The 17,737-nt window shown below is 38.9% G+C and overlaps 1 protein-coding gene across 2 annotated transcripts in view; it reads left to right on the top strand.

The window, feature by feature from the left end:
• Window positions 1-16,746, top strand: part of ARHGAP6 (Rho GTPase activating protein 6) — a 302,154-nt gene extending 285,408 nt beyond the window's left edge. For both annotated transcript variants that reach the window (XM_056497746.1, XM_056497757.1), the window contains exons 9-13: window positions 1,470-1,649; window positions 5,996-6,093; window positions 11,613-11,875; window positions 13,874-13,954; window positions 14,694-16,746. In XM_056497746.1, the coding sequence (XP_056353721.1) occupies window positions 1,470-1,649; window positions 5,996-6,093; window positions 11,613-11,875; window positions 13,874-13,954; window positions 14,694-15,373 (1,302 nt within the window). In that variant the 3' untranslated portion in view covers window positions 15,374-16,746. The remainder of the gene's footprint in view (window positions 1-1,469; window positions 1,650-5,995; window positions 6,094-11,612; window positions 11,876-13,873; window positions 13,955-14,693) is intronic.
• Window positions 16,747-17,737: the final 991 nt, after the last annotated feature.

Below are 17,737 nucleotides of genomic sequence, written 5' to 3'. Positions count from 1 at the left end.
AGCCAAGCTTTGGCACACAGACTCTCTTCTTGATTTCTTTGTACAACTCTTCTCTCACAAAGATGAAGATGGATAACTAACTCTATTAAAATTACTCATTCAGTTAATTTCTGTGGAAATGTTTACAACATTTTTTTAAGGATGCCCTGAGGCTGCCCTTAAGAAAAGGCTGACTGTCCAGACAGCCTGCACATGCAGATCTGGGACAGCCAGGGCTGCCCCAGCACACCTGAGGCACTGTGTGCCTGTGCATCCCTGGTGCTCAGAACTCAGACTGAGTTTGAAAAGCAGGTCACCTGAGAAACTGCTGGGTGCTTGGTGCTGTGCAGATAAGGGTGTGCTCTTCTCACAGCCATGCTGGGATGAGTCTCTAAACAAAGAGCCAACCTGTTTGCTAGGATTGCCCATGCACCTACTTAGTACAGATGTCTTTTCAGCATTACACACTGCTCCTACCAATAAAAAGACAAGCTTTTTACTGCTTTTTCTGTGCTGTCTTGTTGAGTTCTTTAAAAAATAAACCAGGTGTAGTCAGTGCAGTTTTTACTAGAGCATTTGATGAAGATACAAAAAAAATTGTAAAATACTGCTTTGAAATAATCTGTTTTGTACAACTCACTTCTTGAAATTCTGTTTTTACTACCTCTTTCTGATGTCTCTTTATATCCTTTTAAAAAATTATTAGTTCAAATGACCTATGACCTCTACTTTTTGCTTTGTTGAAAGAATAGAAGGAGAAAATAGTCTAATCACAAATATAACAATGAATTATTAATGTAATAATGTGTATAACATTTTTCAGATAATTCCTGTCTAGTCTAGTATGTATTCCTAGCCTTTTACTTCCTCAAAATTCAGGTTGCTGTTGCTTCCTTGAGCATAGTTTTATAAAAGTAGGAAGAAAGGTAAGAACCCCAACAAAGTAAAAAAAGCCACCTAACAAGTAAACATTTGACATGTTCTAGAAATTCAGGAAAATACTAATAAAAACAATGAGCCTTCTCCTTAATTATATCAACAGTTTAAACATGGAAAAGTATCACTGTATATGTTTTAAATCATGAATGCTACTTGAGAAAGCCAGGAGCTTTCAGCATTTGGTCCTAGGAGACAGTAATGTTTTAGATGCTGAACTAGGAGGGAGATTTCTCTGAGTTCAGGAGCCACTGTTGAGCTCCCAGGGAATTAAGGGCAGAAAACACTTCCACCTTCTACTCCTCTAATCCACTTGAAAATATATCCAGAAAATTCACAGTGCATGTTGCAGAGATGTTCAAAACAAGGTGTTTCTAAAAGTTGTTCATTTTTATTGACAAGCAGCAGTTTTGGTTTTTATGAATGAAGTATCTACCAAATGAGGGGAGAGAGAGAGTGGGTGTGTGTGTGTGGGTGTGTATAGATGTGTCTATATAAATATCTGTACACATTAGCTCTGTGAGATCCCACCTCACTTTTATTCTCTTTTCTAGATTACTGGGAACAAAATGACATCGCTTAACCTGGCCACCATCTTTGGCCCTAACTTGTTGCACAAGCAGAAATCTACAGACAAAGAATTCTCAGTTCAGAGCTCAGCTCGAGCTGAAGAGAGTACTGCTATCATAGCTGTTGTGCAGAAGATGATTGAAAACTATGAAACCCTTTTCATGGTGGGTGGATATTTTTTCATATTACTTGTATACTTGCAAGATAAATGAGAAAATACCTGACTGATATTAAAGTAGATGGGGATGAAATAAACTGTAGAAGCTACATTAAATTTAGATCAATAATTATTGGTAAAAAAGAGTAGTCTTCTAGCAAGGAGAATGATTTGCAGTAAGTAAAAATATTAAAAATATGTGCTTGTATCTTGCTTAGGATGGTTTCTATGTAGGTAAAGGTAGATTGTTTAGAAGATTGTCTGTGACAATGATGGGGTTGGCCATTCAGTTGTATACTGAACAATGCATGGACAAAACTGAAAATGATCTTTCATATCTCAGTTTTGGAAATCAGGAAGAAAATTTTTCTGCAGAATTAAGATATCCTTGGTTAATTTAAGGAGTTGCCTTTCCTACCCAAGATTTTTTAAATTGGTTGGATGGAGGGGAAAGACAAAGCTTTCTTGTTTGTTAGTTGGGTAAAAGGAACAAAGCATAAATCTGTGTAGTTCCTGAGTCCCTTTCAGTTCTTCTGCTGAAGGAAGCAAGTTCTTCATAAGTTCTGCTGATGGCCTTGGGCTTGGACATGTTGTTTACTTAAGGCAAAGCTTAGTTAGATCACATTGCTCGTGCCTAATAGTTACCTGAGCAGTTCATGCTGTGGCTTTTTCTTCTGCTCTTTTTGTGTACAAAATTGTAGGTCAGCTCAGCATGACTTGTGTCTGAGGGAGCCCTGCTCTGGGGTAGTAGAGGTCATTCAGACCTAGTGGTGATTTTCATTATTCTCTCTTCATTTTAGTAAAAATACACATTACATTATAACAAAAAAAAAAACTGGAAAAAAACTTTGGTTGTTGTGTCCTGGGACTAAGCAGCACTGTATGTTACACTGAGGAGACAAGTTCCCAAAGCAGAAGGAACACTCTGGAAACCTTCAGTGCTTCAGCAAAGCTGAGTGCTGGCAACCTTGTTGGAAGAAGATGAACAACCCTGAACTGTGGGCTGATGGCCACATAGTACTGTAAATGGAAGATGTCTATCAGTTTTCAACAGGGAGTAGAGCATGAGAAAGCAATCATGAGCACTGCCTCAGATGTCTTAGCCTCAGATGAACTTCTTTGTGGTTTTCCTGCCTTTTATTTTTACTCTTGTACCAGTGAGACACTTGCAATAGTTTTCTTTTTTTTTTTTTTTTTCTTTTTTCTTTTTTTTTTTTTTTCTTTTTTCTTTTTTAAATGCTTTTCACAGTTGGGGAAAATGGTAGGTGATATTTTTCCTTCCACATCAGGAAAAGAAAGTGACAGAATTGCAGTTTTGGGTGAAGGTCTGCTGGCCCAGAGTGTGGATGGCACTATCAAGTTTAAGATAATACTTGAATAAGAATACTCATAATACTTGAAGTGTTCTTATTGTTGTTTCTCTTTAAGAACTTCTTAAGCACAGACACATCTCAACACATAATACTTGAAGCACTCATTCTGACTTTCAATGTGGAAAGAATGGGGCTAAGGTTATACTAACCTGCATCTGGGCTCTTTTAATTCTGATGGATGGATTTATTCCTTCATTCTTCACTACTTCAACTTTCATCTGGAGGTTAAGTGTAGGAAAAAGAATTTCTTTTGTTTTCCGGAGTTTCTTTTACTGTTTATACTTGACATTTATGCTACATAAAAAGAACATCTAGAGTTAAACATTCAGCTACACCTATAACATGGTGTATTAATGCTCAGATGCTTTTGTATTTTTTTTTTTTTTCTTTCTATTACTTTTATGTATGGAGAGGTTATAAAACTGCGATTCATTTCAGCATTGAAACTGGAACATTTGTGAACCAAACCCGAGGAAACCAAAAAATGGTGGAGTACCCAGACCACAATATCAGAATGATTGTGACATATTGGTGGGTCAGAGAGATTCTGTTTGTTGGAACAACCCTCAATACTGAGCACCATTTTAACTAAGTAACTACTGTTAACATCAGTAACATGCAGTAGTCGATTTCTTATAGAAGATGGAATCTGACCATGCTTCATTGATGTCAGTGATAATCACTTTCACGTCCAAATCTTGCCTGTTTGAGGGATGTGTTAAAATGTTTCATGGGGATGTGTGAAGGACTGTTCTTTGCCAGTCTCTGAGCTATGTCCAGCAGCTGAGTGGAGGCACAACTCATCCACCTTTTCTTTTTGACTTGGCTTTGACTTGGCATGAAGGATAGAGAACAGCAACTTGCTCATCTATTTCATCTCCTAGTGTCTAAATCAAGCCCTGCTGCAAAGAACTGCTACAGTGTGTATGAAATTTCATATTTTTATGAAATTAGTTAAGAGGCTACTGTGGCCTTCCCACTGCAGAGGCAGCCACACACTGCCCTTCTGTGCCACATCAGTGGCAAGGGACAGCACAAAGGAGACACTTCAAGGGACCCTCCATCCTTCTATGTCTCAACAGCTGTGGCACCCAACCCCAAAATCTCAGGATATCTGGTACTCTGCTGGAGTCCTGACAACCCTAGTGCCCTCTGATACATTCCTGCCCTGTATGTCCTCCAGAGCTGTTATTTCAGAAATGCTTTGGCTTCTCTTCGGTCCCAAATTTCAAGTTCTCATCCATCTACTTAGGTGCAATTACCAGTGAAACCATTAATTCAGTAATAGTTATGGTGACATCTTCCTGAGATACTGATACTGTAGTTCTCTATAAGTGTAAGTTTGCAATTACATGCATATCATTTCTACACTTGCCAAGTTACTCAACTAAACTGAAAAAAATTGCTGCACAGGAGGAAACCCCAAATCCAGTAGGTAGCTAGCAAGGAGACCATCAGCACAAATCTACTTGCAGATTCATTCTGGTAAAAGTCCTGTGAATCAGTAGAACTGTTAAGTTTGGGTTTCATAGAAGCTTTCTATTGGAACTGAACTTCTGGTGGAAGTTTGGGACTTGTTTTGATGGAATGAAAGACTGATTTATCTTTTTTCTTTTTTTTTTTTTTTTTTTTTAATAAGATGAGCAGTATTTTTATTTTTCTAACAAAGTTCTCTCAGCAGTTTCTTACTTGATGCAAAGCTAAGTAGTAAGTTACAGACCAAAAATGTGTGGATTCTGTTTTACCATGAAAGTTTATCTGGAGTTTCTTCTAGTGTACAGAAAGGCTGTCTAAATGAAGAAGTTATAGTACACCAGGTTTCCAAAAATTATATTCCTGTTAAATTTTTTTAAAGACCAGTATATCAGTGACCATCAGTAAAATATTTTTCCAGTTCAGAGACTGAATACAATTTAAAAAAAATGAATATGTGGTTACACAAGTTTTTAATAGAGATTTTGGATCAGTTTGAATTAAATTATTCGTATCTTTATTTATTTTCTAATTATTTCCTTATTTTAAAAAATATGCCTTTTATGTAACTAGACTCCCTAAATACCTCCCAAAATGAGATATTCCTCTGGGGAATGCATTAGTAATTCTATTCCTATTTCCCAGGAAATGTCAGGGAGAGCAAATGGTCCATAAAGTGTGACCTGAAGGTGAAGAGATTCAGGCTCTGACAGATTGCATCCAGAAAATATATTGCCCAGCTGATGACTCCTTGCTGAGTTTGTCTTGCATCAAGTTCCATCTGCCATGAGTGAACCTGGGCTGCTCAGGTTTCTTGGATGGTTTTATTTGTTTCAGTGTTTTGAAGTTTGAGTTGAATGTTCCACTCTAATATTGACAAAGCAGACAAACTCACTTGAGGATTGGTAAGACTCGTGTAAAGTGCAGTTGGAAGCACAAAGTTACCTTGTGCAGGTTTTGGGATGCCATTTCTGCTGCCTGCCCAGGAGATGTTGCTGTATCCTGCAGCATCTGAAGCTGTCAAGGGTTTTGAAGGTTTATACCCATACAAAGTGCAAAGAGAAAGCAAATCAGAATGCCAGACTCCAAAGAAGGTGATGCAAATTCTGACTGAGGCTGTTGGTCAGAGTGGCTGGAGAGGCAGAGATGGAGATTTGTAAATGTCCTCAGATTGTTGAAGGGTAGTGTAAAGTGAGGACCTTAAACTGGAGCTTTTGAGATTGTGATACATAAATAATCCCACTGTTATTTCCAGATAAAATAACCTACTGTATACCAACCAGTTATTCAATGGTAATCAGCACTGAACATTGTACAAAGTGATCTTCAGTCCTACTTCTTCTGTTGTTATATGAAACTTCTCTTAAGTGGGAGCTTCTGAATATTTTATATGCTCCCTGTAAATGTGCTTGTACTTGGTCATTTAGATTAAGCATAGTACCAAAAGGAATGTATGTGAAAGGATATTAACCTCCAAGTAAGTATCTTTTTTTTAATGTCTCCATAGGTTTCCCCTGATTTACAAAATGAAGTGCTTATTAGCTTATTAGAGACTGACCCAGATGTTGTGGACTATTTGCTGAGGAGGAAAGCTTCCCAGTCATCGTGAGTAATCTGTTTTTTCATCATCCCTTTTTCTGCTGGGAATTTCTATCTCCCACTGGAAGTGTCCAAAAGGTTCTAGTTTTCCACAGCTCTTCTGCACTGTCTACAGTGGAGTAGAAATATCCTCCCTATCACACAGACTCTGCCAAAGAAATTATGACTCTTGTACAGCATTTTCTAAAGACAAAACTGTTTCCTTGACTCAGAGGAAAGATTGTGTTCTGCTGCAGAGAACAGAATGACATGTACATAAAAATATTCAGTGCACTATTATCTGACAGGATGTATTTTAGTCATCTGCTGGTTCATGTCTTGGGTTTGTTGTAGTCTTCAGTAACAGGAAGCATGTATTCCACTATCCTTGAAACACACCCTAGAGTGCCTTAACACTGTCACAGCGAGCTGCTTGACCACTCTGTCATTCTTTTCCTATCCTGTACACAGGACATAGTGAACAAGCCAACTGCCACAGCAGCAGCCCTGTGGACGCTTTGGATGTTATTTAATTGTATGCTTTCTGAAAGATCTGAAGAGAAAAAAAAATCACACTGGTCACTATAGCAGTTATGATACATAACATATTCTGACCTTCTGTATGATGTATATATGCCTGCACCCTTGTGCCTTAATGCTGTGAGTTTGTACATTCAGATTAACAGGATTCCTGGCTTTCTCATAGGACCACACAGTCATTGTCTTTATTCTAGTGAATCCCAATATTATTGGGGCAGACCCAAAAATCACAAAATTTGACAGACAGGCTTTAAGTAATACTAAGAGGGTTTCTAGACTCTCTGGGACATATTGGGCTTTGTCTTCCTATGGTTGTGGAAAGTGCCTAGTGCATTTAGAATATGAATAAAATTATACAGTCAGTTAGCTATGTTTTTTTTTCTCTCCCTCTTAATATTGTATAGTTGGAGGTAATGTAATGGTGTGCCTGGCTTCAGAGGAAAAGGTATACAAGAAATAGTGTAACTAACACCTTCAGGAAAAAGTTTTCTTTAACTACAAAATTTGGAATCAAAAATATGTGCAGAGTATATTGAGTTGTAAAGAATCCTGTTAGTTTGCTAACTTGACCACATGAAGTACCAAATTATGACAGATTATCTGATTTGGGGTAATTTTCTCTGTGTGAAATAATCTCAGCTGGTTTGTCTGACTGACAAGTAGCCATGTGTATATTTAGATCATAGTAAGTGCAGGACAGAGGTACATGAGCTGTCTTTTAGACTTGTTTCACACTTGCCAGAAGCCAAGACTGCAGTTAGGACAGACATGTGACATAAGGTAGAGAGTAGAGACATCTTCCTTTCAGCCCTTAGTTTGGAATGATCATATTATTTCTAACTCAAGTTAATAAAAATTTCATACTGGATTTCACCATCTACATAATAAAAAAGACATCAAATTGTATCTCACATGTGACTACACATACCAGTTGTGCATAAGTTAGTCACAAATCATTGTGGATATAACAGGTAATTGTTAGATCCTGTTTCCTTAATTGACTTTTCCTCGAACTTCCTTACTTTTAGCCAGCATGCACACCTGCAGGAGAAAGTGCATCTTTTGTGGAAAGCTGGCCACTACTGACAAGAAGGCATTTTGTAAGGAAGTGTTCTGAAGCCAAACAGGAGCATATAGCTACTGTAGTACTAATTTATTGTGTTGTCAGTAATGGATAGATGAAATATCACTGAGATAGAAAAAAATTACTGTCATTTTCTTTCTACTCTGCTGTCATATAAGTGATTTACTTTTAATGTTGATGAGATATGTTTTCACTGTGGTTGCAACTTCTTGGTTAAGATATTCCAGGCAATTAGAGAGAATGTTGCTTCGTGTTATTGCTAGGAGTGTGATGCTCTTATGAGATTAATATATTTCACAACATAATCTCAATTTTGAGGCTACAAATGTGTTGCTTATTTTTCCTATAAGAAATGTGAGACAGCAGTCAACAAGGAGATGTTTGTCTTGATTTCACAGAAATGAGCCTCCAAAATATATCCTTATTTCTCTTGGAAATTGCCTGGTCACATACTCAAAATACAAATGTGATCTGTGGAATAAAAAGCTTTATATAATCTTGAGACAGTCTTCATCAGAAGAGCTAATTGACTGCACAGAGTATAGAATTGACTTCAAGACTAATGTCACATTAATTGCTTTGAAGGTCCTGTTCTGCAATTGCCCTCACATTTCTGCTCTTGCTGTCATTATAAATGCTTTCTTGGCTCTGATCTAACAGAGAAAACACAATCTCTTTTCCTCCCCCAGAGGAGGACAAATCAGATATTCCTCTTTTTTCAGTTCCCTTAAGAGCTGAGCATTGTGAACAGTGTGTCAGGGAATTTATGGAAGTTGTTCATGGTAAAGTGCTAATTACAAATGGCAGCATTTGTGAAGTGTGCTTTTGTGGGTGACTTCCCAATTTTTTTTGTATGTTGGCTTGATGACAATGGAATTTGGGTTTACAGCTGTAAAATGAAGCATCTTTAAACTAACAAAAAATAAAATCTATTTCTTATGGTTATTTATTGCTTATCATGGTTAGTAGTCCTTTCAGAATAAATAACTTCCAAAGTTACAGCATTTTTGGATTATGATAATGAGTTTTAATTCATCCTGATCTGTGACATAAAGATGAAGCCATACAACAGTTCATACAGTATGCAGTTTCTAAATGCAGTATTTAAAGCTGCAGAAACATTGAGTCCTATACCCTGTTGCAGTAGCAGCCCTATCATAATCCCACAGTTTTCTGCCTTGTTGGTAGCACCTGTGTTATTGAGATTTGTGTGGAAATTAGTACTGTGTGCTGCCAAGCCATCACACTCCATATGATTTGCCTCCTGAAAGCATAATTGTTTTCCCACTCAGAAGCTTTAAGTTATAACAGAAAAGGGTTTCTGCCAGAAACAGAAAGGGTTTTCTTGTTTTGATGATCTTGAGGCTAGTAGAAAAGTAGGAATATTCTCAATAGAAGCAATTATTGTGATTAACACATTTCCAATTCACTCATGCAACTGGAATCTGAAATTGTCTTTTAAAATTCATGTGGCATAGGTTCCTTCTGCTGCTTTCAAATCTTTCCATTGGTACTTAGCCACTTAGCCACTTCTAAAATCTCACTATCCATTTTGCCTAAACAAATTTGAAAGTGATATTTTACATGTATATAAAAGATAGGATGGACTTACCAGCCAAAACTGTAAATCAGTTTAGAAACTTGAATGTTTGACTCTTTCCAAAGACTTGAAAGTTTCCATTCAGGTAAATTTTTAGCAGGACCTCTGTCTTGAGAAGAGGTAGACTATAACAGATCATTCAAGGTAAGACATGAAATCAGTGTTTCACAAAGCTCAAGTTTATGTTTCCACATTCATTTCCATTTTCAGTTCCCTTATTCCTTGTGTTACCTTGCCATGGGTGAGTGCTGGCTTACCTCTGTCTTTGCCCTGCTCAGCACAGTTGGGTTTTGATGCTGCAAAGATTTACATGCAATAAACCTTACTGTTAGATGACATTCACTCTAGAAGGCTGGAAAGAAGGACACTTGTCATAGGAAACCTATGAAAATTTCTCACTTTTCTAAGATGTCCTTCTAGTTCTTCTGAAAATCCCAAGACATTGCTTAGATCTCGTGTCACTGCACAAGGGTTTTTTTAGGACTTAGGAGGACAGAAAGAAAGAAGCAAGTGGCAAAAAAAGAGAAAAAAGGTTTGTGATAGAATTATACATAATTTAAAAACTATAGCTCTTCAGTGTGTGTCTGTTTATAGATTAATTTACATTGAACTCATGTTCAGATAAGAAGTTTAGATGAGAAGTTGTGTAATTGAGGCTTTTTTTTTGTTTGTTTGTTTTTTTTTTGTTTGTTTATGGTTTTGGTTTTTTTTTAATGACTCCCTGGCATTACCATGCTGGTCTTGCTCTGGGAAGCTTGTGACAGAGCAATTTTGCCAAATGGTAGCTCTGTTTTTGGAGTTTGCCTCAGTTTTACTCCAGTGGTGGTTTTGTCACTGAGAGTTACTGATGAGTAACATTATTTAATTAATTCCAAACACTTTATGGTTGTTTTCATACTGAAAAAAATAGAAATATTGAATAACATAATAATCATGCTGTCAATTGTATATATTTTATTTTTGGGACATGCAATATGTAAATCAGCCAGGGAAAAAAAACAACAGCTTGAATGTTAAGTGTTGCCCTTATTTCTGTATTAATATTTACTGTGCTGTTGCTAGCTGTATGTTTACTTTATTTTCTTTCTTCAGTTTTATTGTAGCTGTCTGGATAGAGGGTTCCATACTGTTCCATAGCAAGAAATGAGTTTTGGCTGCTCACTACATTCAAGCTGTCTTTGGATTTGACTATGTCTGACCATTTTCAGACATTTACAGGAATGAGCCTCTGTTGTATCACATTTAATTATAACAGATATTAACAGGAGGTCACTGAAATAAGTGTTTGACTCAGGAGAATCAAAAGATAAACATCTACGAAACAAAGGTGCAGAGAAATGAAAAATGAGTAATAGAAATACAAGTTAGCGAGGAACAATAGGAAAAAAATGTTATGTTTATTTACAGAGTAGTTCTACATGTTCTTTGTGATATTCAGTGACTCACAGCCTGCTTCCTACCTGCACAGCAAACTATGACAGTTCAAGAAATCTCCACCAATGTTCCCAGCACATTTCAAAAATTAGTTGTCTCTCTGATCTTTGTCTGTACTTATGTGGGAGTTGTGTTTGCCTTTTCTTGGCAAAATTAAAGGCAGTCCATATTGGTGGTGATGTGAAGGTGAAAAGGTAAAAGAAGTTGTAGAAGGTATCACCAGAACCAGTTGTTTGATGCCCCAGTCATAAGTAAAGGAAATACATCTGTTTGTCCCCTGTAGAATATTTACCTTCTTATGTCTCTTAGAAGAGGGTTATTCTCATAGTGTTAAAGGCAAGCTGAGTGTTTGATTTCTATATGTAAAAATTCAGAATACAAAAATTTAAGCATACTGCTTGGAATCAAATTAATCTTCCCTATCATGCCTTCAGCTTTATTGTTGCCACAAGTTACATTGTCAAGGTAACATAAGGAATTGATTCACTGCTTAGTTTTCTCTGGTTTACTGTACAGCTGTGTGGATTTTTTGTTGTTTTCTTTCTTGACAGCAACATCTTTTGATTTTGAGTGGCCTCTGCTGGCCACTTCATGGCAGAAGTTTTACTCATGGAAAATCCACCTCTATAACTGTTTCTGAAGTGTTTTCATATCAGCAGCTGTGACCATTCTTGTGTATTTGATTTTATCTGTATGATCATAGAATGATAGAATGGTTGGGTTGGAAGGGACCTTAAAAGTAATCTAGTTCCAAGCCCCATGCCATGGGCAGGGACACCTTTCACTAAACCAGATTGTTCAGAGCCCCATCCAACCTGGCCTTGATGTCAAACTGTGAGCATGATGCATTTTTTTACTAACAGTAGTTTTATTATCAAAATTTCTCAGGAGCCCTGAGATGCTGCGGTCAGAAGGTTCCTACTCCACAGGAGAAAGACATTCTTCCACAGACTCCAACAAAGCTTCCAGTGGTGATGTCTCCCCTTACGACAACAACTCCCCGGTGCTGTCAGAGCGCTCGCTGCTGGCAATGCAGGAGGAAGTTGCTCACAGCCCAGACAAGCTGTACAAGGTACCTGAGCAGTACACGCTGGTTGGACACTTGCAGACAAAGCCAAAGGAGAATTCTTCTGCATCACAGGCTGCAAAAGGTATAGTGCATCCTGCTTGTGCCCCTCCTCCTCAGTGACTGATGGAGATTCCTGAAATAACTGTAAGCTGCTGAATTTGTATTACCAGGATTTGTGATATCTGGATTTCAGGAACAATAGAGTAAATAGCCTTATTTTTAAAATGACAGACCAATATCCTTCTATTCTGTATTGAGCCCAAAGTGCTCAGTCCTTCTCAGGAGCTCAGCCAATTGGGATGCTCCTGGTATGGCACTTCTCAAAACTTGGAGGTATTATTTAGGAAAATAGAACTATGTATATCCAGTTTTTCAGCCTGTCTGTGACAGCATGGCAAACTCTAGTCCGGGTCCATGGGACCATAATACCTACAAGGTTATGGTCCAGGCTTTAGGAAAAGCTGAGATTTTAAGATTTGAGGCAGAAACTTTCTCCAGCTGTAAAGAATGACCTCAACACGCTCTCACTGGAAAATGTAGCTGAGCTGTACAGCTTTGCATCTGCAACCAATTACACACTGAGCAATACTAGTGCAGGGATCCATAGCTACCTGGGGAGTGCATACCTGAATGATTTCTTTGGTAAAGAAATGTGGCTTAAACGAATAGTTCACCAGCACTTCAAGATGCTTTTCCTATAAAAATATATACATTAAAAAATTGCCATCCATGAAACTTATACTTAGTGAACCAAAACTGTAAGAACTTTCAATGCTTAGGGATGCACATAACTGGTGGTTTTTTTAAAACCACTTAATTTCAGATGTCCTGCCTAGGCACTTAATTTCCTTTGGAATTAATGGGATTTAAACTAATATCTCAATTACATGCTTTATAAATGCCAATTATCTTCTGTACTCAACATCTAAATCTCTGAACAGGTTTAAGAATTTGGTCAGATTTCTATTAAATTATAAACGGGAAATTACATGAAGTGTTATCGTATTAACCATCTTTTGGACTTCAATATGTATCACAAAGATACTGGACCATGACAAATTAGGAAATTCCTCTACTGACTAGTGAATTCAGAAAAAGGCATTAAACTGTTTATAACCCAGCATTTCATTAAATCTTTGTTCTTTGGCTGCACTTCTGGGTAAGACTGGCAGCATCCTTGGGTTTATAGAGCATGACTTATAGTAACCCCTAGGGCTGTCTGAGGGAGCTCTGCCAGCAACTGCCTTTTGTGGACCAAATCCCCCTGTTCTTGTGCAAATTCTCTTGAATTCAGTAAGGCAGAAGACTTATGGACTCAGCAAACTCAGGCACCCTGCCCATACAAACCTTACTGAATTCATTGCAGGATCTGATCTTGAAACAAGATTTTTTTGCTGTGAGCAAATACATAGAATCATAGAATGTCAAGGGGTTGGAATGGACCCTAAAGATCATCAGTCCCAACTTCCCCCTACCATGGGCACCTCCCATTAGATCAGATTGCTCAAGGCCTTATCCAGCCTGGCCTTGAACACTGCCAGGCTTGGGGCATCCACAGCCTCCCTGAGCAACCTGTTCCAGTGCTTTACCACCCTCAGTAAAAAATTTCTTCCTAGTATCTAACCTGAATTTCCCCACTTTCAATTTTCACCCATTAGTCCTTGTGCTGTCACTTCAGTTCCTGATGGAGAGTCCCTTGTTGGCTTCCCTGTCCCTTCAGATACTGGAAGGCTGTTACGAGGTCTCCCTACAACTTTCTCTTCTCCAGGTTGATCAGCCCCAGTTTTTTCAGCCTGTGTTTGTAGACAAGGTTCCAGTTGTCTTACTAGCCTCATAGCTCTCCTCTGCATTTTTTCCCTCATTTCCATGTCTTTATGTTGGGGTGACCATAACTGTACACAGTACTTCAGATGGGGTCTCACATATGAGAAACTTGTGTTAGGTACCAAGTGAAAGTGTCACTGGATGTTAATGACTCTGATACATTATATACGGTTTTACCTTTCTATTTCTATATTTCTAAATAATGTCTTTAAGAGGATTGATTCATCACATTTTCCCTGCTTTTAATGCTGTTTAGATGTTTCTGAAGATCATTTTGATATCTGGGGCACTTGGCATTCGACGCTGAAAAGTGGCTGCAAAGATCCAGTAATCACAGGTCAGTAATTTCTCAATTTTAAAGCTCAAATCTAGCAAAGAAAAAAATCAACTCCTTGTTTTCAAGAAATCACTGTGAAACCACTAGGAGAATTCATATTCTTCAGAGCTGGACTTTTAAAATGTGACTCTTAAGTAGTATACAGAGGAGCACAATGGTTATACTTCTCTGTGTTCAGTGGAATACAGAAAACAGCAACATTTCAAACTATCAAATATAATTTAAAAAGTAGTTTTTAAGTTGCTTCAAGAAATAGTTTTAAATTCTTCTAGAATTCAAAAAAATCATAGAGCCATGAAGTGATAAGGGTTGGAAGGAACATTAAAGATCATCTGATCCTAACCCCCCTCCCTTAGGTAGGGACACTTGCAACTAAACTGGGTTGCTCAAGGCCTTGAACACTGCCAAGGCTGGGGCATCGCCAGCCTTTCTGAGCAGCCTGTTCTGGTGTTTAACAACCTTCACAGTAAAAATGTATTCCTCATATCTCTCCTGCACTTCCCCTCTTTTGGTTTGTACCCATTACTCCTTGTGCTGTCACTACAGTTCCTGTTTCCCCGTCAGCCCCATTCAGATACTGAAAGGGGCTATGAGGTTTCCAGGCTGAACAGCCCCAACTTTCTCAGCCAGTGTCAGCCCCCATCCCTGTTCTGCAGTGATACCAGGGAGAAGCAGTAGCTTGTTCAGTGGTGCCAGAATGGTTCTGCAGACTGACGTTGTGTTCGGGCTCTGTCCCCAGGCTCTTACGGGAACATCTTTGAGAGCAGCGCGCTGCGGCCCGGCCAGTGCTCGCTGTCGCAGGGGAACCTGGCCGTGTGCTCGCCCCGCTGGCAGGGCAGCCCCGCGGAGCCGGACAGCGGCCGGCAGCTCATGCGGAGGAGCCAGACCACAGCTGCCATTCCCGAGTGCCAGCTGCAGCCGCTGCTGTCCCGGGGCTGCAGTGACCCCCGCGCCGAGGGCGGCTGCAGGAGCTCAGAGCTGTCCCACTCCAGGTCGGAGCAGCTCTTGACTTTGAGCAGTGTGGAGGACCTCAGTGAGGGCTGTTTGCAAAGCACGGCCAAGCCCTCCTACAGGAAAGAGCGGCCGCCGCCCCCTTACCCAGGCCCAGCAAAGACAAGCTGTGCCTCGCCGCAGCGGCCGGGTGTTTCCTCAGCGCTGCACTCTTTGTGGAGACTTCAGCGGCCAGACAAGAGCTGTGGGCCGCGGGCGGCGGCGGGGCCGGCAGGCAGAGCCCCCGGGCCGGCCGCGCCCCGGCAGGAGCCGCCGGGCCCGCAGGCCGCGGGCGGTGCGGGCGGTGCCCCCGCGCCCCTCAGCCGCGGCTCGGGGCCGGACTGGAGCGAGTGGCAGCGGGAGCGCTGGCAGATCTGGGAGCTGCTGTCGGCTGATAACCCTGATGCCCTCCCAGAAACCCTCGTATGATCGGACTGTGGAACTGCCGCTCACAACGTGCCTCCGTCTCACAGGAAAACAGCGGTGACATTGGGAAACAGGGAGGCCTTGTTTGTTTTGTACCAACTGAATTGCATATACTTTTTTAAAAACTTTGTTCACTTTAATTTCTTAACAGCACTGTCAGGCAATTAATTTACAAATGCAGTATGTTCCTGGTTTTCAGCAAGCTTTTGAGAAAAAACAAGGTGAAAACTTCAGTGTAATAACTCTGTATGCATATGCTGTGTATAAGATAAAACTGTTGCTTTGATGTTGCTAAAAATGTATTTATATATCTGCAGTTTTGATGATTGTATATTCTGTAATGGGTATTGTATGATAATCATGTTATGTTTTCATATACAGATGTCAATCAATCATTACTGCTTTTTTTAAAAAATCACTGAACTTGCATTACCATGATATGCATTGGAATTCTATAGAAAGTGCACAAGCTGGTTTCTGTGCTTATATATATATATATATTAAAAAAAAAAGCTGTTTAAGGGGAAAGTTGTACTTCTTTTCACTGCCTTTTGAAAAACACTAAAATAAAGTGGAACATGAAAAGCCATATATTTTATAAGGGTAGTAGTGAGCTTAGAGGGGGAAATACAAAATATTTTTTTTCTTATACCTTTAAAATTTGGTACAAGATTGTAAAAGTATTTTTTTAGATTCTGGTAGGAAGCAGCTCAGAGAATCTAATAACAACATTGTGCCTAAACCAACAAAGTATGTAGTGCAAAGTCTGCCCTCCCATTCTAAAGGAAAACCAATGTTATATATGCAGGATATAATATATGTATTTATAAATGTATGATTTTATGTATTGTTTTAAAACAATAAACTGGAATCCAAATTTTAGAAAACCAAACCTAATAAATTGAGATACGTAACACTGAGAAAGAATATATCTTTTCCTTTGAAATAACAAAGCTCCAGCATTAAGAAAGTTAGAGAAAGGGAAAAAATGCAGACAGATACATGAAAGGGAGTCAAGTAGAGTCTCAGAAATGAACATGACATTTGGAGAAGCTCACAACTGTGTTTCTATAAATACTGTGCCAAAGTCTGGGTCAGTCACACCTCCTGGGTAGCTGTATGTTGCATTGTGTTAAATGTTGCTATTTTTGTTGTTTTTCAGCTGCAGAGCCGTTTGTGGGCAGCGGGTGGCAATGTACTGCAGCGTTCCAGAGAAATTCCTCCTTAGCACTCCATAAGGGAAAGTGTACCATATCAAAAGAATTTTATAAAACATATTAGTCTTAATTTTAATGAAGACTTATTCAGTGATGTTGTCTTTAAGTTCTGTCTTGTGCCATAATGATGGAATAAAAAGCTAAGTGAAACAATGAGCATATTTTTTGCTCTTTTTTTCTTTTTTAAGTAAGTTTATGGAATATTTATGTGTTTCTATACTTTCTTGAGTGTCTCTATCAAAAACATCTAAAAGGCATAGGAGATTAAGGGCCACCTTCACATGCAGCTTAAATATACATGATTCAAGGTTTTACTTCAGTTCAAGGCTTAAAATCCATCATATAAAGAGTCCTTCCCCTCATATCTCCATTTCTCATTGTATCTCCACTTTCCAAGTAAAGTTAAACGAAAAAAACACCAAGCCAAGTAGAAAGGGGCAGGATTTGGCCTTTGGCTGTTGTAGGTCTTTTCATGCAGAGTAAGTATCATGCTCTTCTGGTAGTTGCAAGGCTTCTACAAATATTATCATGGTATGAACTTGATATGAAAAGGTTCTTGTGTGTCCCTTGTTGCAGCAGCTCTGTGTCAATTTATTCCAAAAAAAGGCAGTCCACTCCAAATGAAAATGTTTGTGGAACAGAAGGAAAGACAAAAATGAGCTCTTAGAATCTTCACTATTTGATCTTGTCTCAATATTATTCCAGGCTTGATACAGATTTGCTACCAGAATTAGCTCCCAAGTACTCCTCAAAACCAGTCATCGTGTAAATCTTGCTGCAGAAGATAGTGTATTCACTAGATGTCTATCTCTTCATTTTAAACCCTTCTGAAACCCTTCTGCACCCTGTTTAGTGAAATGTTTGAGGATTACTCAGCCTCATGAAGAGATTGCCTTTTGCCACTCTCTATCCCTGTATGCAATTTTATATATATATCTGTGTATTACCATTTACATAGAGTTTATGCAATAAAAGATGAAAACAAAAGGCAAGACAAAAGACCAGTGCTGGAGGAGAGCCTTGTGTGGACACATTTCAATAGATTGTCATGAGGAAGAGAAAAGATACCAAAAAAATTTCCAATAAATTAAAGTAACACTTGGCAAGACAACATAATTTCTGTCATTTTCATTTGAACAGGACAGAGCAG

Source organism: Oenanthe melanoleuca, chromosome 1 (genome assembly GCF_029582105.1).
Source record: "Oenanthe melanoleuca isolate GR-GAL-2019-014 chromosome 1, OMel1.0, whole genome shotgun sequence".
Lineage (NCBI taxonomy): Eukaryota > Metazoa > Chordata > Aves > Passeriformes > Muscicapidae > Oenanthe > Oenanthe melanoleuca.
Note: the sequence above shows the minus strand (reverse complement) of the source record. Positions and strands in the feature narration are given on the sequence as shown.